General features: G+C 42.4%; 1 protein-coding gene across 4 annotated transcripts in view; it reads left to right on the top strand.

Moving 5' to 3' along the window:
- The window catches only part of ZC3H8 (zinc finger CCCH-type containing 8), a 30,024-nt gene extending 18,726 nt beyond the window's left edge, over window positions 1–11,298 (top strand). For 3 of the 4 annotated variants that reach the window (XM_057558601.1, XM_057558600.1, XM_057558598.1), the window contains 3 exons: window positions 361–468; window positions 1,349–1,397; window positions 10,709–11,298. In XM_057558601.1, coding sequence (XP_057414584.1) covers window positions 361–468; window positions 1,349–1,378 — 138 coding nt within the window. In that variant the 3' untranslated portion in view covers window positions 1,379–1,397; window positions 10,709–11,298. The remainder of the gene's footprint in view (window positions 1–360; window positions 469–1,348; window positions 1,398–10,708) is intronic. The other variant, XM_057558599.1, reaches the window with a different exon arrangement.
- The last annotated feature ends 14,364 nt before the right edge of the window (window positions 11,299–25,662 follow it).

The following is a 25,662-nucleotide window of genomic DNA, read 5'->3' as shown; positions in this document are numbered from 1 at the left end:
ATCATTGTCATTGACTTTAATCCCCCCACTGCAAAAGAATGCTTTAAAAATAATCCCATTTCTCAAAGTATTTAAAATACACATCCCTCTCTTATATCAGTGAAATATACCTGTAGTTTATTTTAAGAATGGATATGAAGGAAAAAAGTGTCCTGTGATAGGCAATAAACTTCATAATCATCCTAAAATTAGATTTTTCTTATAACCCAGTTAATAATTTACTGTTTCATATTTTAAATAGAGAATTTGTTTCTACTAGTAGAAAAGAACTTTACGTAGGAAAAATAAAGTTACTAAATTAATAACAAATTATTTTAGTTGGATTACAGTTGTTCTTTTCCTTAACGTTTGGGTTAACATGAGTATCCTTGCAAGTTTTACCATACAGGAGCAAAATGTTATCAGGGAGAATATTGCAAGTTTTCACATGATCCACTGACTGCTGAAACACAAGAACTGTTGGCTAAAGTAAGTACAATTTTAATATTTGTTTTTCTTTTTTAAAGAATACGTTTGAACTAAGGGTGGAATTTGAAAAGACACTCACAGTTCCTTAAGGAGAGTGCCTCATAGGGTAGCATATGGGTTATATTAGGACTGATAATCTAAGGATTTACTTCAGTTTAGAAAATTCATTTGTATATTTTTCCTTATAGCTTAAAGGAAAATTTATACTTACTGCTGGTGTAAATTGGACTGTTCTTAAAACCTTCAGTGTAGTTAGCAACCTTAGTGGCTAAGTTAACCAAAGGAAAACAAAGCAAATAGAAATAGTACTCCTGTTATACTCTTAGAAGGAAAGTTAAGGATCATTGGTTGATAAATATTTTAGGGTTACATCAAAACATACTTAAGTAGTTATTTCAAAGTTTTCTTCAAATATTGTTTCAGATGTAAGAAAAGATAATTGAAAAATAATAGTCGTTTATGATCTTTCATTTCCCATGTGTTAGTTGGAGCTAGTCTCTTCAAAATTAAACTGAAATATAAGTGAAAATAAAAGATTCTTTTAAACCAAACCATTCCTTCTTGCGGCAGAAGTTCCCTTGACTATATGCAAATATTTGGAAGTCAAAGGTCCTTGTTTCTGGATATTTTTAATGGTGAAATATGAAGGGTTACCCTGGAATTAGAAATTATACCGAATATTTGGTTGTTTATTAGCATGAATGTATGTGGAAAAAATGATAAATATAAAAGTCATTTTCCAGTTCCCCTTATAGTAAATATTATTAGATGATTACTAGGATGAATACTATTGGAATCTTTAGAAAATTACAAGAGTATGATGATGTACCTGAATTTAATGCATACAAATGATTGTGTGATTTTCTTTCCCCCGTATTAGGTTTTGAATCCTGAAAAGAAGTCATCATGAAAATAAGATACATAAAAAGGTAAAATTAATGATTTAACACTTTTTTCCCCCTCTGAAATGTCTCTAGAAATTGGCATGGGGACATAGGCCTTTTTACATTTCTCAAATAGAAGTCTTTTTCTCTCCTACCCCACTAAAAACTTATAAAGTATTTGATACATATAAATAGATACATATGTGGATCTCCATGGGCCTGCTTCCCTTTCTGGATTTGTCACTGTCTTTTTGTATTTTTATTCTTCTGTTTTGTTTCATTGTAAATTTACCAAATGTGTATGATTCACCAAATATTATATTTAGTTTTGCTTGGGTTTGGATATTAAACAGTATCATATTCTATACTTACTGGTGACTTGTTATTTTCACTCAGCCTTATGCTTGTAAGATTCATTCATGTATATGCATGCAGCTGTCATTCATTTTTACTCTTGTATAGCATTTATTCTATGAATATGTTACAAATTATTTAGTCATTCTACTATTGACGGACATTGAGGTTATTTTCAATTTTTAAAATATAAACTGTTACTATAAATAACTGTTTTACATGTCTTCTGATGAAAATGTGTGTGAGTTGTCCTGAGTGTACCAAGGAGTAGAATTGTTGTATCATCTTAAAACTTAAGATAATACCAATCTTTACTGAAGTACTTACAACAGTTTTTATTGCCATCAACTGTGTAAAAGAATTTCTGTTGCTCCCCACTCACTAATGCTTTATATTGTCGTGACTTTAAATGTTTTGGCCAATTTAGTGGGTGTAAAAATGGTGCCGCATAGCTTTATTTTCATAAAGTTCAGCATTTTTTCTTATACTTACTGGCTTTTGAGCTTCATCTCCGGTGAAATGCCATTAATGTCTTTTGCCTATGTTTCTACTGGGCTGATTGTCCTTTATAAATTGATTTTTATATATAAATTGTTTGTGACATATGTGTGACAAGTCTTCTCCCATTTTGTGGGCTGTCTTTTCACTTTTTTAAAGGCGTTTCAGTGAGCAGAATTACTTGTTTTGGCAATCTTTTTCTTTATGGTAGGTTTTGTGTTTTTTGTGTCTTGCTTAAGAAATCCTTCCCTATCATGAGGCTGTAAAGTACTTAAATTTTTTTTAGGTTTTTGTAGTTTTGCTTTTTACATTTATATTTTAATCCTTTGGAAATTCTATCAGTTAACAGTTGTCACAATAATGGTGTTTAAAACCAACCACAAGACTCTCAGTAGCATATAAAAATAAACATTTCTTTTTCCATGCATCTGCAGATTGGCTGGGAATAGGCTGATACAGGCTGCCTCTGGCTGGGTTGGTTGTGCTTCATAAAGCAGAACCACTGGGATGGTTCTGCCCCACATTTGTCTCACTGTCCTCCTGGGACCAAGGGGCTAGCTGGGGCATGTTTTTCTCATGGCATTGGCAGAAGGACAAGAGGGCAAGGTCCTGTTTGTATCACATCACGTTTACTTACAACCCATTGACCAAAGTAAGTCACATAGCCAAGCCCAAAGTCAGGGAGTAGGAAAGTATACTCTACTTTCTGTACTTTCCATGTGGGAGGAATTGCTAAATTACATGAAAATTTTTCTGAAGGGAACTTGAGGGAATTACGCTAAGCAGAATAAGTCAGAGAAAGACAAATACCGTTATGATTTCACTTATGTCTAAAAAACAAAACAAATGGACAAATAAAACCAAACCAAAATCACAGATACAGAGAACAGAGAGTGGTGGTTACCAGAGGGGATGGGGATTGGGCAGTGGGTGAAACAGGTGAAGAAAGGGGTCAAGAGGTACAGACTTCCAGCAATAAAATAAATAGGTCATGGGGCTGTAGTGTACGGCATGGTGACTATAGTCAGTAATGTTGTAGAGCATACTTGAAAGTTGCTGAGAGAGTAAATCCTAAAAGTTAAGTATGTATGGTGTTAGGTGGTAACTAGTCTTATTGTAACAGTCATTTCTCAGTCTATACAAATACTGAGTTATGTTGTACACCTAAAGCCAATGTAATGTTATATGTCAATAATACCTCAATAAAACAAATTTTTAATTACACAAAAAAGAGGGCAGCTGTGGGTATAGGGAAAAGGAAAGAATTAAGACTAATTGATTTTTTTTTTTTTTTTTAAACAGGGTGCTATAGGGACTTGATTTTCTTTTTTTTCCCCATATGGATAACCAATCTCCCAGAACCATTCAACTGAAAAGACTGCCCTTTCCCCACTGATTTGTAATGCCCCCTCTGGTATATATCGAGTTTCCTTCAAACAGAGGTCTATTTCTGGGGTCTCTGTTCTGTTCCTTTTGTCTTTCGCTCTAGTACTCTGCTGCCTTAATTACTGGAGCTTTGTTGGATTTTGATATAGTTTGATAATTTTTCTAATGTTCTTCAGGAGCGAGCACCTTGACTATTTTGGACCCTTTTACTTTGTTAGTTTTTTTAAAAATAGCTTTATTGAGGTATGATTTATATATCACTTGTTTTAAGTGTATAATTCAATATTATTTGGTAAATTTACAGAGTTGCATAGCATCACAAAATCTAGTTTTAGAAGGTTTTTGACACCCCCAAAAGATTCCTTTTACCCATTTGCGGTCACTTCCCAATCCCACTGATGAATTTTCTAGATTTGCCTTTTCTGGGTATTTCATATAAATTTCAACATGTGGTCTTTTTTTGTTTTTGGTTTTGTTTTGTTTTTTTTATTTTTGGCTGAGTTGGGTCTTCTTTGCTGCGCGTGGGCTCTCTATAGTTGCGGTGCGCGGGCTTCTCGTTGCAGTGGCTTCTCTTGTTGCGGAGCATGGTCTCTAGGTGTGTGGGCTTCAGTAGTTGTGGCACACAGGCTCAGTAGTTGTGGCTCACGGGCTTAGTTGATCTGCGGCACGTGGGATCTTCCCGGACCAGGGCTCAAACCCGTGTCCCCTGCCTTGGCAGGTGGATTCTCAACCACTGCGCCACCAGGGAAGCCCCAGCATGTGGTCTTTTGCTTCTGGCTGTTTTCATATAGTATAATGGTTTTGAGATTCATCAATGCTTTAGCATATATCAGTGATTTTTAAAAAAAATAATTGCTCCATTATTCCATTGTATGGATATACCACTTTTTTTTTATCCTTTCACCAATTGATAGATATTTGTGTTATTTCCAATTTTTAGTTATTATGAATAATTCTGCTGTGAGCATTTGTGTGTGAATCTTTGTGTTGTGGACATACTTTTTTTTTTTTTGGGAAAATGAGAATTCTAATACATTGTCAAAATATGCCTTGGGGATATCACAGAAAATCAATGTTACGAAGCTACCAAATGCATAAATGAATATTCTCTTGAGGAACTTCTCATCTAAGGACTTTTTTCCCTTTTGGTGGTACAATTAGGAACAAGTGGGTTTTGTGGAACTTTTTGGTGCTGGTGGGGTGGCTGTCAATTCAGGGTAGATTTGGACCTGTGTTAATTTGAAGTACTTTTTCATTTCCTCAAGCAGGGATGACTTATTTCTAGGTCATGGGATCAAGAGGTGACTACTTGAGATCACAGAAAACCTTAGGTTGCATCAAGGAAGTATTGGTAAGAGGAAGAATCAGGATGAGCTTATTATTAGCTGTGCGGACATACATTTTTATTTATCTTGAGTAGGTTACTACTTTAGTGGAATTTCTGGGTCTGACAGTAAATACATGTTTAACTTTTTAAGAACTGCCATATTGTTTTACAAAGTGGCTGCATCATTTTACATTCCAGACAGCAATGTAGGAGGATTTTAGTTTCTTCACATCCTCACCAATGCTTGTTATTGTCAGCTGTTTTGATTATAGCTTTTCTGTTAGGGGTGAGCTGGAATCTCATTGTAGTTGTAATTTGCATTTTTCTAATGACTAACGGTGTTGAGCATCTTTTCATGTGCTGTTAGTGGATTCAGATCTTTGTCCATTTTTTAATTGGGTTGTAAGCTTATAATTGAGTTGTAAGTGTTCTTTATATATGTTGGATACAAATCCTTTATCAGATATATAATTTGCAAATATTTTGCCTCAATCTGTGGCTTTGTCTTTTTGTCCCAATTTGTGCTTGCCTTTTAAAAAGTGTCTATTGAAGCATGAACGTTTTCATTTTGTCGTAGTACACTTTATCAGTTTTTTTTGTCATGGATCATGCTTTTGGTGTTTCATCTAAAAATTCTTTGTCCAATCCAAGGCCACAAGATTCACTTTTATGTTTTCTTCTAAATTTTTTTAAATAGTTTTAGCTCTTATATTTACGTCTGTGATTCATTTTGAGTTAATTTTTGGGAATGGTGTGAGTTAGGATCCAAATTTTTGTTTTGCATATAGATATCCAATTGTTCCAGCAAGCATTTTAAAAAACTACCCTTTCCCCACTGAGTTGCCTTGGCACCTTTGTCAAAAATCAGTTGAACTAAATGTAAGGATTTATTTCTGGGCTCTCAGTTGTGTTCTCTTTTTTTTTTTTTTAATAATTTTTTTTAAAATTTATTTTTATTTATTTATGGCTGTGTTGGGTCTTCGTTTCTGTGCGAGGGCTTTCTCTAGTTGTGGCAAGCGGGGGCCACTCTTCATCGCAGTGCGCGGGCCTCTCACTATCGTGGCCTCTCTTGTTGCGGAGCATAGGCTCCAGACGCGCAGGCTCAGTAGTTGTGGCTCACGGGCCTAGTTGCTCCGCGGCATGGGGGATCTTCCCAGACCAGGGCTCGAACCCGTGTCCCCTGCATTGGCAGGCAGATTCTCAACCACTGTGTCACCAGGGAAGCCCTCCCCTACAATTTTAAATAAAAGTAGCGATAGTGCACTTTTGTCCTAGATGTTAAAGGGACTGCTGTTAATACTTCCTCAATTGACTGCAATCTTTGCTGTGATTTTCTGGTAGATGCTCTTTATCAGATTAAGGAAATTCTCTTCAAATTGTAGTTTGATAAAAGTTTTAGAGATTTTTGTTTCTTTGTTTTATAATCGTGAATAGATGTAGATGTTGGATTTTTTGGAATTCTTTTGAGATGAGCACGAGTTTTTCTATTCTGCTGTGACGAATTATATCTATGGATTTAGAAATGTTAAGCTACCCTTGCATTCCTGAGATAAACAAAATTTTCTAATTTAAATTAAAAATTTTTGAATGTTTTGGCATAATCATGATATTCTCTTTTCTTCTTAATATCTGTAGCATCTGAAATTATAGCTGCCTTTTTATTCCTTATATTGATTATTTGTGCCTTTTATTCTTTTTTTAAATAAATTTATTTTATTTATTTACTTTTGGCTGCCTTTGTTTCTTTGTTGCTGTGCGCGGGCTTTCTCTAGTTGTGGCAAGTGGGGGCCACTCTATGTTGCAGTGCGCGGGCTTCTTATTGCAGTGGCTTCTCTTGTTGCGGAGCATGGGCTCTAGGCACAAGGGCTTCAGTAGTTGTGGCACACGGGCTCAATAGCTGTGGCTCGCAGGCTCTAGAGGGCAGGTTCAGCAGTTGTGGCACACAGGCTTAGTTGCTCCGCAGCATGTGGGATCTTCCTGAACCAGGGATCAAACCTGTGTCCCCTGCATTGGCAGGCGGATTCTTAACCACTGCACCACCAGGGAAGCCCCTTTTGTTCTTCTTGATCAACTTTTCTGGAGGTTTAACAGTTCTGTTATCCTTTATAAAGAACCAACTTTGCTTTTGTTAATTCTGTTTTATATTAATCTTCCATTTCATTAATTTCTGTTCTTTATTATAGCATTGATTTTACATTCTTCGAGCTTATTTTGCCCAAAAATTGATTGTTTCCTTTTCTAATACATACATCTAAACCTATAAATTTCTCTCAATGTACTATTTGATTTATATCTTAGAAGTTTGTTTCATTAAATATTTTTTATCAAGGTAGTATATTTAGATAGTTTTAAAAGTCATGTAGTTTTACAAGGATTATCATGGAAAAACAGCAAAATGGTAGTCTTTCATTTCATGATTATTTCTGTAGATGCTGAAAAGACTTCCTCCAAAATTCAATGCTTGTTTCTTATTTGAAAATAAATACTTGAGAAGATAGGAATGGATGCATGCTTTTTTTTTTCTAAATTGTGGTAAAGTACACATAACATATTTACCATCGTAACCATTTTTAAGTGTATGATTCACTGGTATTTGAGTACAGGCATATTGTTGTGCAGCCATCGCCACCATGCATCTTGCAAAACTGAAACTTCATACCCATTGAAGAAGAACTCCCCATTTCACCCTTCCCCAGGCCCTTGGCAATCACCATTTTACTTTCTGTCTTTATGATTTTTGACTACTCAAGGTAACTCTTGTAAGTGGAATCATACAGTATTTATCTTTTCGTGACTGACTTATTTCACTTAATGTGTATCTTCAAGGTTCATCCACGTTGTAGCATATTTCAGAATTTCAATCCTTTCTTAAGGCTGAATAATATTCCATTGTATTGGGACTTGCCTGGCGATCCCGTGGTTAAGACTCTGCACTCCCAACGCAGGGGGTGCGGGTTCGATTCCTGGTTGGGGAACTGAGATCTCACATGCTGCATGGCGCAGCCAAAAAATTAAAAAAAAAAAAATTCCATTGTATGTATCTACCACATTTTGCTTAACCACCCATCTGTCAATGGTTACTTGGGTTGCTTCCATTTTTTAACTATTGTGAATAATGCTGCTGTGACCATGGATGTGCAGATATCTTTTTGAAACCTTGCTTTCAATTCTGAGTATATAACCAGAAGTGAAATTGCTGGATCCGTTAGAATAGAATAGAATAGAATGTGATAATTCTATCTAGATAATTCTATCTAGATAATTCTATCTAGAATAGAATGTGATAATTGAATTTTTTGAGGAACCGCCATACTGTTTCCCAAGAGGCTGTACCATTTTTACATTTCCACCAACAGTACACAGGGTTCCAATTTCTCCCATTCTCATCAACACTTGTTATTTTCAGTTGTTTTGATAGTAGCCTACCTAATGGGTATAAAAGGTGGTTATCTCATTGTAGTTTTGATCTGCATTTCCCTAATTAGTGATGTTGAACACCTTTTCATGAATACTCTTTTACGTGAAAGAATAACTCAGGGACAGGGACTTCCCTGGTGGTACAGTGGTTAGGAATCCACCTGCCAGTGCAGAGGACACGGGTTTGATCCCTGGTCTGGGAAGATCCCACATGCCGTGGAGCAACTAAGCCCGTGCGCCACAACTACTGAGCCTGTGCTCTAGAGCCCACGAGCCGCAACTACTGAGCCCGCACACCTGGAGCCTGTGCTCTGCAACAAGAGAAGCCACTGGAATGAGAAGCCCGCACACCACAGTGAAGAGTGGCCCCCGCTCAACAGAACTAGAGGAAGCCCGCGTGCAGCAACGAAGACCCAACACAACCAAAAAAAGAAAAAAGAAAAAAAAAAAACTGAGGGGCAAACTGGTTTTTTCAGATGTGGATGTTTGGCAGGTAGATTTTCACAAATGAATGGAGTGACCCTGTCTTTTCAAGAAAAACAACTGAAAGTATATGTTATTGATGATAAAGTTCTGGCTTTTGAGCAAAAATTACAGTTTAGCAACATTTGATCTGCCTCTGTGAGCTTGAAAGCTTTCCTGTACTTAAAGACTTTTTGGTAAGATTGATTGGTGATGATATTAAAGAATGTGATTCTTAAAATGGTATAGAATGAAGCATTCGAAAGATCTGCATAAATTAGTAAGGTAATATTTTCCAAATAAATAATGCATGATATTATAAAATATGCTTGTGTAAAATATACATCCAACCTACAATGTATATTAATAGATTTTAATGTAACAGTACAGAAAATTTCTTGATGTGGTTTCAGATTCTACATTGCAGCCAGAGATTTGTTTGCATTTGCTTTTAATATTCATTTGCCCATCATTTTATTTTTAGCTTTTCTGAGTCAGTTTTAGGTTTGTTTCTTTAATAGTGCATATAGTTGGGTTTTGCTCTGTGAGCCAAACCAGAAATCCATTTTTTTCTTTTGGTAAGTGAATTAATCCGTTCACATTTATTGAAATGACGGAATGTTTGATTTATAGTTATTATGTATATTATGTTATCTCTGTGATGGTTTTTCTATTTTTGGTCTTTGTTTTACTTTCTTCATCTAATTTTTATTCTTTTTCTTTTTCCACTTTTGTCCAATTACCCTTATTAAGTTTCCATTCAAATCTGGTCTGTATTATAGTCTTCATTTTTGATGTGATTACTATTTCTTCTGTCATTTCTGGGGTCAGTCAACTCTTGTTTCATTACTTCCTTTTTTTTTTTTATCTTTATTGGAGTATAATTGCTTTACAATGGTGTGTTAGTTTCTGCTTTATAACAAAGTGAATCAGCTATACATACACATATATCCCCATATCTCCTCCCTCTTGTGTCTCCCTCCCATCCTCCCTATCCTGCCCCCTAGGTGGTCACAAAGCACGGAACAGATCTCCCTGTGCTATGCGGCTGCTTCGCACTAGCTAGCTATTTTACATTTGGTAGTGTATATATGTCCATGCCAGTCTCTCACTTCGTCCCAGCTTACCCTTCCCTCTCCCCATGTTCTCAAGTCCATTCTCTATGTATGTCTGTGTCTTTATTCCTGTCCTGCCCCTAGGTTCTTCAGAACCTTTTTTTTTTTTTTTTTTAGATTCCATATATATGTGTTAGTGTACGGTATTTGTTTTTCCCTTTCTGACTTCCACAGACCCTAGGTCCATCCACCTCACTACAAATAACTCAATTTCGTTCTTTTTTTTATGGCTACTTCCATTTTTTTTGTTCAGTTTTGGACTTAGGTTTTTTGTTTTTTTTTTTTAGCTACTTTTTATTTATTTATTTATTTATTATTTATTTTTGGCTGTGTTGGGTCTTCGGTTCATGCGAGGGCTTTCTCTAGTTGCGGCAAGCGGGGGCCACTCTTCATCGCGGTGCGGGGACCGCTCTTCATCGCGGTGCGCGGGCCTTTCACTATTGCGGCCCCTCCCATTGCGGGGCACAGGCTCCAGACGCGCAGGCTCAGTAGTTGTGGCTCACGGGCCCAGCTGCTCCGCGGCACGTGGGATCTTCCCAGACCAGGGCTCAAACCCGTGTCCCCTGCATTAGCAGGCAGATTCTCAACCACTGCGCCACCAGGGAAGCCCTGGACTTAGTTTTTGAATTTCAATTCAAGTTGGGTTTTCTTTTTCATATACCTAAATTGGGATATTTAATTCAGTTTGGATTTTTGTGTTAGTTTTCTTCTGTGCATGTTTTTTTTTGGTGGAGTCGGTAGCGAAGTTGGTAATTTTTACCAGCTCATGTGTTTCTGTTTTCTCTTTTCTTCTGTAGCTTTGTATGGATGAAGAGTGCTTGTGTCTGCCTGTTCAAGACTATTCAAGACTTGATTTGGAGTGGTTTACAAGATTCCTCATTTAAAGCGCCCTCTTGTGTCATTACAGTAATGTGCAACTCTTCAGTGGGTGGCGCCGAGGGACAGAATGTAGTGTCTAAGTGAAGGGTTGGTCTTCACCAAGATGGTTCCAGCCATTGAAACATATGTGAAACATATGGGAGGAGCATATGTGACAGAGATGCTGGCTGGTGCGTAAATGTTGTGGTAGTAGATTGCAGAAGTCTCTTCTGATTGATTGCGTTTTCTCAATAAAATAGGAGAAAGGTTAGGCTGAGTGAGGATGGAAGAGAGAAAACTACTAGGTTCCACTAGGAAGACATTGGGATAATAGACAATGAATATACAGCTAGATCTTTTCATGTCATTAAATACATTCACAACATATTTTTATTGTTTGCTCACAGTTCTGTTTTATGGCTTAAATTATGGTTCTGTGATTTTTTAAAACCAGTTTCCTATTGTTGAACAAAAAAGTTGTTTCTGATTTCTTACTGTTATAAATAAAATGGAACAGTGTCTCTTGCTATACCATTCCTAAACCTGGAGTTCTTAAGTTTTTGTTTTTGTTTTTTTAATTTTATTTATTTATGGCTGTGTTGGGTCTTCGTTTCCGTGCGAGGGCCCTCTCCAGCTGTGGCAAGCGGGGGCCACTCTTCACTGTGGTGCGCGGGCCTCCCACCATCGCGGCCTCTCTTGTTGTGGAGCACAGGCTCCAGACGCGCAGGCTCAGCAATTGTGGCTCACGGGCCCAGTTGCCCCGTGGCACGCGGGATCCTCCCAGACCAGGGCTCGAACCCGTGTCCCCTGCATTGGCAGGCAGACTCTCAACCACTGCGCCACCAGGGAAGCCTGAGTTCTTAAGTTTTTTGTCGTTAAAATATAAGAATGGTTATCTTTCTCATTGGTTCATAAACTATAGTCAGATTATACACTTGTAGAACATAAATTTTAGGAGTGTGGTGATATCTTTAATATAATATTCCAATACAAAATTTTCCAAGCATGAATAATAAGATTCTAAATATGTACTTTTATATAGTGGTATGATTATTATTAGGAAAATGAAATTGAAACTATTATCATAATATTGTTTTATTGCTGGGAAAAATAATAGCATCACTAACTTGCTGTATACATTAGAGTCCTCCAGAGTTAGTGACTCTTCTTAGCAAAGTCTTGTCTGAAAATATGAGTCAGAATTATTTTGGTTGTAACCTAATCCCACAAAAGCAAGAAAGGGAATTGCTTATACTCAAGCAAAGGTATATCAGACAAGACCTGGGAAAGGAAGAAACAACGATGGATCCTGGGCCCTTAGCATCAGGAGTGTGTGAGCTGAGAGTGAGTCATCTCTCAGCGCCCATTGCAGTCTTCCATGTTCACTCCATGGCTGTGATAGGAAGGAGGGAAAGGTAATGCACTAGAATCGTCCAGAGGAAGTCCCAGGGTAGAGGGGCTGAGTTGATGCTTTAAAAGGGTTCATTACAAGAAGCTTCAATAATTTAATGAAATTGTGCAAGGGAGTGGTTATCCTACCTGTAGAATTGATACTTCATGTCTTCTTTAAAGATCACATACAGTTTAAAGGAATTCAAGATCTTGTCATAGGGCACAATTGTAGAAGGTACATTTTATGGCCAACCTGTACGTAAGCTAACATTGGCTGACATAAAGTTTATGTATAAGAAAAAAGTAATTCTTATATTCCAAGAGGCAGTACCCATCTCACCTGTAAACTTGAAAGACCAAGTAGAGATTTGAGGGAGTGAGAATCAGAGAAGTTTAAATAGCTACAACTATCATTATTTTGAAGAGGCAAACATCGCTGTGTCGGTGAAATCTCTTAACTTGTGTTAAATCAAGTTGAGGGAGAGACGTTTTCCCTCAGGTGTGCCCTGTGCACCTAAAGCAGCTATCAGGCTGTGGGTCTCTAGTCTGTGGGTTATTACAGCCCTTTCCAACTGGACTCCAGCCTCCAATTTCCACTTTCTTCTCTACAATTCTCTAAAGAGAGCTTTTCCTCAGACAGAGCAGATTTCCCAATGTCCTGCTTCAGTCATGCCTCCACTGTGTTGTACCTTGAATCAGGATCTGTTTGTCTGCCTGGTTGTAAGTGCTCTGAAGTCTGGCCATCTCGGCCGTACAAGGCTGTAGTGCCCATTGGCCTCTGCTCCTCTCTGCTCCCTTGGGTTTCCTCTTGTGAAGTAAATCTCACTGACCCTTGATGCAGCTCCAAGCAAGTATGAGTATAATAATACCATAGTTAAAAAAAAATCTGAACCAGAGGAAATATAAACAGGAAAGTTGTAATGGGGAAAGCTGTACATGGATTTACATGTCATCTGGTCGGCATGGTTCTCATGGCTGTATTAAATTTATCTCCGATCTTTTTTAAAATTCTTTTGGCTGCACTGCGTGGCATGCAGGATCTTAGTTCCCCGACCAGGGATTGAACCCATGCTCCCTGCAGTGGGGGCATGGAGTCTTAACCACTGGACCACCAGGGAAACCCTATCTCTGATCTTTTTTGGAGCCAAAACAAAAAGGATGAAGTGGGTATCTATTTACCTCTCATTTTCAGAAAAGAGGGAGGGTGCAAAGCCTAACTCTTCTAATAATACTTTCATAAAAACGGTTCTTACGTAGGTCTTCATTATGGAAATCACTGAGTAGAATGGAGAGAATTCTTATTTCTAAGATTCTTTGTGACAGGTTTCATATAACTTTTTTACGGTCAGTTACTGAAAGCCACGTGACAGCAAAACTCAATTTTTGTCATTTGGTAAGAGAATATAAGTCAAGTATGTAGTCTTCCAGTGTGTTAACTTGATCTAGTTGTAGACGTCAGGAATTCAGGCGCAGAGGTATTGAATGACCTGCTCCCTGTCTTAATAGGATTCCTGACTTCCAGCACAGGTACCTCAGTTCACTGACTAGTTTTAATAAACATAACCATTGAGAGGTTAAAAAAATATTGATGCCTGAGGCCCAGAAATTGTGATTTTGGGGAGTTTGGGGGGAAGTCTGGGTTGCGGACATGAGATTTTTCAGTAGTTCCCAGATGATTCTACATACGGCTGTTGAAAACCACTGGTGTCAACAACTAATGGAAGTGCCATTCTTCTTGCCAGTGATTGGTTTAAGCTTGAAATACGAATTCGTGTCCTCTGGTGTGCTTCTGGAAAAGCTAACATCTCTTGAGATAAACGGGAAGAGGTTAGACGTTGCCATGTCTAAATAGACTCCCAGAACTGATGCAGCTGTCTTAGGGACCTCAAGGGGAGCCAGCTAAGCAGCTGAAGATGACAGAGAAAAGAGATGGGAAGAAGCTGGGTCCGTGAGAACAACTGAACCATGGAATTCACCACTCTTAGGAGGTAGCCAACCTTCAGATCTCATGTTATGCCACGTGAAATCATATATTCTCCTTACTGTTTAAGCCATTTTGATTTGGGCTTTATGTTACTTGCAGCCAAAGGCAGGCTAATACATGTGAGCCAAGAATAAGCTACTTTTGTCCATCCAAAGGCCATGGGTCCCCACTCACTGCCCTCTTCACCGGAGGCTGTATTCACCTTCTGGGCTCCTGCAGGCAGCACACAGTAAGAAACGAGTGTATTTATTTTTGTGGTCGACATCTCTGAAATTGGGACGTACTTTACGGTTGATAGAATATCACATTTTATTGGCAGGTTATTTTTTCTTATTGGTACATTAAAAATGGTGGCTCTTATTAAGCTACTGACATTTAGATTTGGTTGAATGTAATTTTTTTAAAGTATTTTTTAAAATATTTTATTTATTTATTTATTTATTTATTTATTTATGGCTGTGTTGGGTCTTCGTTTCTGTGTGAGGGCCTTCTCCAGTTGCGGCAAGTGGGGGCCACTCTTCATCGCAGTGCGCGGGCCTCTCACCATCGTGGCCTCTCCCGTTGCGGAGCACAGGCTCCAGACGCGCAGGCTCAGTAATTGTGGCTCACGGGCCCAGTCGCTCCGCGGCATGTGGGATCCTCCCAGACCAGGGCTCGAACCCGTATCCCCTGCATTGGCAGGCAGACTCCCAACCACTGCGCCACCAGGGAAGCCCTGAATGTAATTTTTAAATGAAATTATATATATAGGCAAAAATTTACTGTGAAATAAAATTTGTTATGGGATTTATTTTGGATTAATGAATTATGAAAACATAAAGAGGTTTTTAATGAAAACGAGTGATTCCCTGTATCCTCCCTTTTCCCACCCCCTCTGTGGGAGGTAGAATTCTAAGATGGCTCCCAAGATTCCTCGTCCCCAGTGAACACAGCCTGTATAACCTGCTCCCTTTGAGTGTGAGCATTACTGTGAGTAGGATGGACTTCACTCCCATGGTTAACTTACATTATATGCCAAAGATGAAGTGGTTTTTACCTTTGGTGTAACTAAGATCTCAAATCAGTTGATTCTGAGTTAATCAAAAGGGAGATGATCCCAGGTGGACCCTAACTAATCAGATGAATCCTTAGAAAGACTGAGCTCTTCCTGAAGTCGAAGATTGGAAGTGTCAGATTCCCCTACTAGCCTTGAAGTAAGCTGCCGTGTTTCGAGAGGGCCGTGTATCCAGAATGACAGGGAAGAAACGGGAGCTTCGGTCTAAAAACCACAAATTACTGAATCCTGCCAACAGCTTTAAGAACTTGGAAGAGGTGCTCCAGGCTTGTTTTGTATGTTCCTACCTCGGCCCTCGAATGGGCCGTTTCTCTAAGGAGCCCAGATTCCTTTTAATTGAGAAGACAGTCCCCAACTTAAAATGGTTCCACTTAGTGATTTTCACACACGATGGTGTGAAAGTGATATGCATTCAGTAGAAACCATGCTTGGGTTTTTGAGTTATGATCTTTTCCCTGGGCTAGTGGTATGTGGTAGGACGCTCTCTCATGATGCTGGGCAGCCCTGCAATCATGAGAGTAAACAACCAAGAACTTAACGACCATTCTGTACCCAGACAACCTCTTGTTTTTCACTTTAAGTACAGTATTCAGTATATTACATGAGATAGTCAACACTTGATTATAAATTAGGCTTTATGTTAGATGATTTTGCCCAACTAACTATAGGCTAATGTCTGAGACATTTCAGGTAAACTAGGCTAAGCTATGATGTTCAGTAGGTTAGGTGTATTAAATGCATTTTCAGCTTATGATATTTTCAACTTAGAGTGGGTTTATTGAGACGGAACCCCATCGTAAGTTGAGGAAAATCTGTAGTAGTTACAATCCAAGATCTGGATGCTGGATGTGCTTATTGCTTTTGAGTCTGGTCAGCTGAAGACAGGCCCTGAGAATGTCGTGTGAACTGTCATACAAATCAAAGACAATTTAGGGAGGAGTGGATTCGGCTTTTGAGGAGCTCCCCATATCTTTTGCCTGGTCTGGGGACTATGGGTACTGGTTTTCAGTTGTCATTTTGGGGCTCTTGATTTTCAAGGTTGCTGTGGAGCTGGGAAGAGGAGAATGAGATTAGGGCAAGTCATTGTCACGAGGCATTTTACCCAGATGCAGCTGTTTTTCTTGAGTAAATTCTCTTTGAATTGTTGTAAGGCTTTAATTTCCAGAATTCTGAAAAAGTTGATTTTCACTGTTTTTGCCAGTGTTCTCTCATGCCTTTTATGGAGTAGTAGGTTTCAGAGATTCTTAGTCTGTCATTCCGGAAGTGGTAACAACAGTTCACTTTTAAGTATTTGCCTTTTTTTTTTTTTTTTCATGCCTGTACTTTAGAAATATTTATCTTTGATGTGAAGACTGAACGTGTGCCATTTTCGTAGTCCTTTTATTTCAGAATCCCCCTTTCCTGCCTGGCGGTCCAGGAACTCCTCTTCCTGGCAGGATGCTCTTCATTCCTGAGTATTTAGGGCCTTCGCTCCTGCTCCAAATGTTTAAACTGCCTTTTTCAGGGGTTCCACAGAAGTGGCTTTATTTACCGTTCACACAAGTCTTAAATAAATACGAGTTTTGTATCCCAGCTGTATCCTGTGCAAAAATATTTCCAATTTATTTGCCTGGATGTGTTGCTTGGCAGGTAAGTTTGTTACATAATAATATAAACTGGACTTTAATCTTGGACTTCCTGAACAGATTTGTGATTCAGCCCATATCTGCTGACACACGAGCTCTTTCAGCCTTCTGTGTGCCTGAGAACTGCAAGCCAACTTCAACTTCCTCGTGGAGCTGAGCTCAGTTAGGTGAACCCAGAATCAACAGAAATGCTCCTTATTTCAGCCAGAGGCACATAAGACAGTCATTTCAGTCCATGAAGAAGGAAAACCTGGTCCCGGTGAATTCCTGATTGTCTCGGGGGCTGAATGGCTGTCCTTGTGCAGCTGTGAAGGGTTCTATGTTCTTCCCAAGCTGGGGAGGTGATGCGAGCCGCCCCTCAGGAAACAGAAGCCGCCCAGCCTCCCGCAAGACCGCCAGCAGCTCTGCAGGGCTGTGCTCTTGGGGATGCGCCTTCCAGCTAGATCTGCACCAGAAAAAAGAAGGGGGAAAATGACCTTGACTTTTGAATGGGATGTGCAGGCCCCTCCGGCTGGGGGGCCAGAAGGCAAGAGGGGAAGGAGGAACAGATGGGGAGACACTGCTCCTGCCCTCGGCCTTTGTTCTGTCGAATTTCAGCAAGATACCGTGGCTGAGGTGCTGGAGCTGCATGAAGGACCATGGAGCCGGCCTTGTGGGCCCACCCACAAATTAGCGAGGGTCTGTTCAGAACCGTCCAGGTCAAATTGCAGGAGTGGGAAATGGGGGTTCAGGCCAGCACTTGTGTCCATGGCTTCAGGCCCTCACTGGCCTTCCCTCTTTCCTCTGAGGCCTCACCCACATTTTCCCTGTGTCGGGGGCAGCTTTCGCGAACCTTAAGGCAAGGGCATCCCTCGCCCTCCACCCTCCATTGGGCTCAGCAGCCCTCACACCCCTTAAATTGCCCTCCCTGATATTCTGGAACTGTTACAAGGGATGTGCAGTGTCTGTCTTGTTGAAGGCTGTATTCCCTGCAAGGATCAGGCACATAAAAGGCCCTCACTCACTAGTCATTAATCATTAAAATATTAATTTCCCCCAACCATAGGAAGAAGGGTGGCCCTTTAGGTGAAAAGAATGAAAGTGATTTCTTAAAATGTTTAAGACTTGAAGTGGTAGAGGCCAAACCATGAAACAACGCCGATGGGGATGATGGGTCCTGCTCAAGTAATTCCCCAGACAGGCAGAAAGGAAGGAGGGTGGCTGACAGCAGGGTTCCCCTGTGTGTCAGCCCGGCGCGCACACCTCCCTCTGTGTGACGTTCGCATGTGCGTGTGCACGGATGAGGGGCCCTCCGGGCTTGGCACGGTTCCTTCTCATTTCCACACTTGGGCCTCTTAACTAGTACCAGTCGCCAGCTACCTAGCACGCGCCTCCCAGCTGGTCACCGCCTACCAGTGTGTGCGGATCTGGGGAGCAGAGGATCCCTGGTTGCTCACGTTGGAGGTTGGTGCCCATCAGTCAGAGACCACCCGGCACCCCCTTAGGGTCCACAAAGCAGGTTTATAACTTGCTGCATCAAGGCAGAGACTGCATTTCTGGGGACTGGGGGCAGCTCAACAGGAGGGAGTTAGGGAAAGATAAACACAGTTTTTGAGTCAGTCCTGGGATGGCCTTGGCGGGAGTGGGGCAGAATTTGTCAGGTACAGAGTTGCTGGAAGAGCCGGTGGTCTTGTCCCTGCTAGTGAGCAGGTGCTAGGAGTTTACACTTAAGAGTTTGCGATGCTCATGCTCTGGATGGGTGCAGTTTCTGGGTGGTGTGAGTCCCAGAGCAGCCTGTTCTGAAAAGCTGTGGCTTCTGTTTCAATTCTCGGTTTCCCCCTAAGGCTGGCTGGCAGCCGAGCAGTTTTTCGCTCTTATCAAAGTGTGGCAAGTAAGAGATGGAGGGATGCTGGGAAATGACCTTCCTGTCCAGCAGTGGGAGGGCGTTGCGTGCATGATGCCCGAGGACACGGCAGGGTGGTTTCTCAGATTCAGGGAAGGCCCTGACTCTGAAGGAACTTCTGCGGAATTCCTGTCTTTTTTTTATTTTTATAAATTTATTTTATATATATATTTTTTATTTTTGGCTGTGTTGGGTCTTTGTTGCTGTGTGTGGGCTTTCTCTATTTCCAGCAAGCGGGGGCTACTCTTTTTTTTGGGGGGGGTGTATACTATTTTCTTAACATTTAAATTTCACCAAGAGTTCAAGCATATGCTAGCCATTTGTTCAGATTTTTGAAATGAAGACAAAATGGGCAAACAGCTTTGAGGGTGCGATGTGTTTAACACTGCACAATATATTCACCAACTCGACAATCGAAGGGGTGGGATAACTGTACACTTAGGAGCACCAAGTATAGGAACAAGCCCCGGAATTGGAGGAAAAACCCGCCATTCAGGACTGCACAGAGGTCCTTGGTTGCCGATAGAATCTCCCCTTGACTTCAGACTTGAGACAAATCGAGGGAGTCTGACAGTATACAAAAACCACTGCCTTCAGTAACAGGATGGACTGGCCAGAGCCAATTCAGATTGTGGGGGCCAGTCTGAAGCGAGCAGGGTTGGCTGGAGGCTGGAAATGCTGCAGCTGAAGTCCAGTCCAGCATCGGCAGATGAGAGCAGCCATGTTCTAAAAAATCGCTGATTTCTACACAAGTCGGGGCGGGGGTGCTGCTCTTTGTTGCGGTGCGCGGGCTTCTCATTGTGGTGGCTCCTCTTGTTGCGGAGCACGGGCTCTAGGCGCGCGGGCTTCAGTAGTTGTGGCGCACAGGCTCAGTAGTTGTGGCGCACAGGCTCAGTAGTTGTGGCTCGTGGGCTCTAGAGCGCAGGCTCAGTTGTTGTGGCACACGGGCTTAGTTGCTCTGCGGCATGTGGGATCTTCCCGGACCAGGCATCGAACCCGTGTCCCCTGCATTGGCAGGTGGATTCTCAACCACTGCGCCACCAGGAAGTCCCCTGTCCATTTCTTTTGACTCAATTTTTTTTTTTATTTTGGCCGCGCCCCACCATATGGGAGATCTTAGTTCCCCCACCAGGGATGGAACCAGTGCTCTCTGCAGTGGAAGTGCAGAGTCCTGACCACTGGACCGGCAGGGAAGTCCCTCGACTCACTTTTGATCTAGCTTATAAATTGTGTTCCCCTTCTGTGTGTGTCAGAGGAAAAGGAAATGCAGGCCTTGCATTCCGGTTTTTAGGGCAGAACCTGACTTTATCTGGTACTTCACTTGCTCCACGATGTCCCCTGCTGTGAAGGACAGCAGTTTCATTCACTGTAGACCATGGGGGAGGGGACTTCTGAGGCTGCACTGCGGTGGTGGGTGGAGGGGGGAGAGCCGCATCTCCTGCTGCTGCAGGAATCTTGCTGGAGAGGTGGTAAGGGTGCGGGGGACCCAGGGTAGGGGCTGTGGGGAGGGGAGGAGCGCTGCGAGAGGAAGCTTTTGATCCTGCAGACCCTGAGGGGAGAATGGTTTTGATTTCGTGTCCAGTCTTCTAGGCTCATAATCCAGGGTTGGGATTAAGAGTCCAAATTCCTTCTTTATCCCTGGACTCAGTGAATCTCTTTATGAAATATGCTGATTGAGCCCCTTGTTTCAGCTCTTACTGCTGAAATAAGTAGAATTATGTCACTGCTGGTTATAAAATTAGTCAACTTCTCTTTCAAAAAAAAAAGAAAAAAGCCCACAGTGTTTGAAAATCAGCCTCCTGAATGTCCCCAACATGACTCTGCACTCATTGCAAAATGGGCTTCTTCTCTGACTCGCAGCTGAGCAGGAATTACACAAATAAGGTGATCGTTTTTTATCACTTTTAAGTGCTCCAAGATTATTGACAAAGAAAAGGATAACCAGGCTGGGATGTGGGCTTTTGAAGAGAAGAGTGTGCTTGGCACTGGGTGGCTGTCCAAGTTCCCCAGAATGGAGGTGCCCCCTCCCTCGGGGAGGTGGGTTGGTTGACCCTCAGCAGATGCTCTGCAGAGGAGACCAGGATACAAGGTGTGTTCATTTGCTGTAACAGAGGACCACAAACTCGGTGCCTAGAACAACGGAAATGTATTCTCTCTCAGTTCTGGAGGCTAGAAGTCTGAAGTCAAGGGGTAGGCATGGCCACGCTCTGAAGGCTCTAAGGGATGATCCTTCCTTGCCTCTGTCTAGTTTCTGGTGGTGACTGGCGATCCTTGGTGTTTCTTGGCTGTGACAGCCTAACTCCAATCTCTTCATCGGTCTTCTCTCCCTGTGTATGTCTGCATCTGTTTTCTCTTCTTATGAGGATACTGGTCATTGGGTTAAGGCCCACCCCAATCCAGTATGACCTCATTTTAATTAACTAATTACATCTGCAAAATCCCTATTTCCAAGCAAGGTCACATTCACAGGTACCAGGTGTTAGGACTCAAACATACCTTTTTGGCGGACACGGTCCCGCCAAAACACAAGGCCTGTTCTGCTCCCGAGGCAAGAGGTTGCAGTAGAGCTAGGGTTGGGCCTTTGGGGCCTCCTAAAACTCCGTGTTGCTGGGAAGCCTAACCTCAACCTTTGAGACATACCACTGTAGCCCAGTTTTGCAATTTAAGGTATCACTTGTGTGTGTGGCTTTTTTGTTTGTTTGGTGTTAAGGAGTTGAGTATAAGGAGTTGAGTTCATCCCAGCCCCTCAGCCCATAGCATGATCTCATCATCAGTCATAGAGGGATTCTCCCTTATTTTATTTTTTTCCCTTTCTGCCCTGCATCAGTCAGGATAGTTATGCTGGAGTAACAAACAACTCTAAAATCTCTGTGGCTTGAAACAACCAAGGATGATATTTTGCTCATGCTGTGCACAGCGTGGGCCAGCAGTTCACTGTGTCACACAGGTAGGCACCTAAGCTGTCAGCGCAGCCTCCACCTGAGTGGGGCCAGATGCCATCAGGGAAGGGAAAGAACTCTGCAATAGTGTGACCGAACCACAAGGGGGCAGAAGTCCCCAGAGGTGGGAGAATAGGAGCGATTTGGCCAGATTGGCCAATGTTTGCCCTGATCGCCAGCTCTTTTATTGGGTTGGCCAATTGGGAAAAACTGGAATGAATTTTTTGGCCAACCCAATATTTTGCGGCTTGTCTGTCACCTTGTCTGTGGGTTTCCATTAAGGATTTCCATCTTTAGGAGGCTCTCACTACTGTTTCCTTCCTACTCATCTTTCTAATAGTCCCTTTCCCAATCCACTGCCTCAGGGCCCTGATGTTTACAAACTAAATTAAAGCCAAGTTGTTTCTGGATGCGATGGGTGGCCTCTCTTAATGCATTCATGTTGGTCCTCATGATTTAAGGTTCTCCAATCATCAGTCTCTAGACGAGTGTTGAGCACCTGCCAGGGAGAGCAGGTGCTGGGGCTACATCAGCAGGTGTGCAGACACGATGCCTGCTCTCTCGGGACTTCCCTGGTGGTCCAGTGGTTAAGAATCCGCCTTCCAGTGCAGGGGACACGGGTTCGAGCCCTGGTCGGGGAACTAAGATCCCACATGCCGCGGGGCAGCTAAGCCCTCGAGCCGCAACTACTGAGCCCGTGTGCTCTGGAGCCCACGCACCACAACTAGAGAAGCACTCATGCCGGAACAAAGACCCGGCGCAGCCAAAAAAAAAAAAAAAAGATGACTGCTCTCATGGAGCTGGGATTCCAGCCAGTTAGATCCAGGATGCTTTGGGCTACAAACAACAAGAATTCCATCTCAAACCCACTTAAACCATAACCACATTATCTCATATAACAGGAAGTCCAGAGGCAGGAAAGTTTCCAGGGGTATTTTGATTGGGACCCCAGCTCCATTTGGCTCTGCCTTTCACCAGGAGGCTTTTTCCTTATACTAGCTTCTTTCATTGTGTGTAAAATGGTTTCCAGCAGCAACCGTGATGACATATTCCCTCTTATTCAGTGGAAAAGATAGAGACCTTTCCAACCATGTAATAAGAAAGCCATTCCCTTCATTCTGCCTGGGACATTCACTGTGGTTGCCTTGGAGCCTGGAGGGTGGGTGGTGGGTGATCGCCTTCCCCTGAGTCACAGGCTGGAATGAGGAGTGTATTGGTTTACTAGGGCTGCCATCACAAAGGACCCAAGACACAATTATGGAGGCTAGAAGTCTGAGATCAAGGTGTCAGCAAGGCTGAGTTCTGAGGCCTCTCTCCTTGGCTTGTAGATGGCTGTCTTCTCCTCCCTGTGTCTTCACACGGTCTTCCCTCTGTGTGTGTCTGTTTCCTAATCTCTTCTTATAAAGACACCAGGCCTGTTGGATTAGAGCCCACCCTAATGGCCTCATTTAAACTTAATTAGCTCTTTAAAGACCCTATTTTCCAATACAGTCACATTGAGGTACTAGGGGTTAGGATTTCAACATCAGAATTGGGGTGTGGGTACACAGTTCAACTCATAACAAGGAGGGAAGGGACTCTGAGCAAAACAGGTTTCTTTTTGGAAGGTGGAAAAGGGAAATGGATATTGGATGGGCAACCAACAGGCTTCATGCTATGGGGAGAGACAGAAAACAGGTAAACAAATATGATCATTTCAGATAGTGAAAAGTACTTCTGAAGAAAGCGAAACAGGGAAAGGTAATCAAGAGGGATGGCAGATGGGTGAGCAGCATTGGCGAGGGCAGCTGGGACGGCCTCTCTGGGGAGGGGACTTTTGAACCCACCCAAGTGGAGACCAGAATGAGGAGCAGAGCAAGGAGGAAACGACAGATCCAGAAGCCCCAGGTTAGGAATGAGCTTGGCAGAGTCCAGGGGAAGAAAGGAGGCTGGTGCATCTGGAAGCATCACAAGCAGTGGTCCAGGAGGTCGGCAGGGGCCAGCTCACTCAGGGCTCTGGGATTTGGGGTTGCCCACTAAGATCCGGCTGCCCTCAGGGAAACGGATCATGATTGAACATGGAATGTGTTGAATTTCCACGTGGCCAGGTAACTCTGCAGAGATACACTTGTCCCATGGGCAGACTCCAAACCACTGTAAGACCAGCATTGGAGTGAGAAAGACCCCTTAGAGGATGGTGCCCTTTCTCCAGCTTCCAAGGCCCAGTCCCCAACCAAGTTTGGCACTGCCTGCCAGCTGAAGGCAGGAAGGGAGGAATGAGTACATAGCTCATCTTAGCCCACAGGACTCTGGGAAGGGGTGAGGAACAAAATACATAGCTCATCTTAGCCCACAGGACTCTGGGAAGGGGTGGGGAACAAAACAAACTCTCCCTGTGATGGAACTTGACGGCTTGGGTGGGGAGGACAGATGAGTCTAAGAAACAGAGATCTTTATCTCCAGCACCACGTCTGACCACTCGGCCAACTGTAAAGGGAAGGAAGGCGAGATACTGTCCAAGGGCCACCACATGATGGTTGTGAATCCTGGCTCAGGTCAGCAAGGTATACATACCATGGAGCCTGTTTTTCCTCTAAAAAGTGTATCTAAAGAGCTTCCTGGAGGTAAAGAACTAGATGGAGAAAATCTGATTTCTCATTTGAAGGTGGTGGTCAGACTCAGAAAATTCTGTCAGCCCAAACCCAGTTTTCACCAAGTCATACTCTCCTGTGTGCATGTCAGCTGACCTTCCCATGGCTTTGCCGATGCTGGATTTTGTTGGAAATGCTCCTTGTGAGAGTGAGTTTACCAGGAGATGGCTTGCATGTCCCACTAGAGTTCCCTAGTAAGAACCATTTCAATGCCAGCTCCTCCATGAACTGGTCCCAGCCCTTCCCTCGACCTCTGAGCTTGGTGAACCTGCAGCACCATGCCTGGCGACTTTAACTCTGTTTCTCCCATTGTCCCTGGTGAGACATGTGAAGATCTTATCTCCCAGCCTGAGTATAAACCCTGTCTTAGGCAGGGATCATCTGTTTGCAGAGAACACCCAAAAGGGCTATCTGATGAAACCCACAGGTCAGAAGCCGGATTTCAGGAGGCACTGGAGCCCTAAGCAGGAAAGCAGGAGTGGCACGGTTAGAACATGGCCCTCATGGCCCTAAAATCCTTTGAAACCTCTCAGTTCAACTCTGTGAGGTCACTGGTCCATGTCCACTTCCCTTGACTCAGTGGCTGCTTGCGACTATGTCAGCCAACAGTGTGGCGGAGGTGACCCTACGTGACTTCCGAGGCTGGGTCATAAAGGCCATGCAGCTTCTACCTTGTTTTCTGGGACATGCACTCTAAGAGCCCTGAGCCGCCACGTCAGAAGTCTGCCTACTCTGAGGCCACCACGCTCTGAGAAAGCTAGCCCACAAGGAGAGTCCAAGGACAGCTTTCCCGTTGTCAGTGCTAGTCTCCGAGTCATCCCAGCCCGGGCCAGACATGCAAGTGAGTGAATGACCCTTCAGGTAAGCCCAGCCCCCAGCCCAGGAGTCTTCCCAGCTGAGGGAGGTACAGACATTGTGGAGTAAATACAAACCACCCCACTGTGCTCTGTCTGAATTCCTGACCCACAGAATTTATGAGCATAATAAAGTAATTGTTTTAAGCTGCTAAGTTTGGGGATATTTTATACAGCAGTAATAGAACACAAAACGAGGCTCCCTCCCTGCAAGTTTCCTTTCTTCCCACGAAGAATCAGCATCATCGTCCTCTCTGTGTAGATGAGCCCAAGGTGGTCATCCCAGGCCTTGCTTTACATCACGACTTCCTTCAGACCCTTGAGATTCTGAGTCCTAATTCCAAACACCAGGAAATGAAATCTGACTGTCACCACACACGATCACAGTGTTTGCAACACCTAGGTTACATGGATGATATATCTATGTATACTTATGCATACAGTTAGTATATACTGACCACCCTCTTTTGCTGCCTTTATTTTCATAGCACTCATCCCTCTTTGAAATCACACACTTTTCTTGTGTATTTATA

The sequence above is a fragment of the Balaenoptera acutorostrata genome, chromosome 12 (assembly GCF_949987535.1).
Source record: "Balaenoptera acutorostrata chromosome 12, mBalAcu1.1, whole genome shotgun sequence".
In the NCBI taxonomy this organism is placed as follows: Eukaryota; Metazoa; Chordata; class Mammalia; order Artiodactyla; family Balaenopteridae; genus Balaenoptera; species Balaenoptera acutorostrata.
The sequence above is the reverse complement of the archived record's forward strand: the minus strand, read 5'-3'. Positions and strand labels throughout refer to the sequence as shown.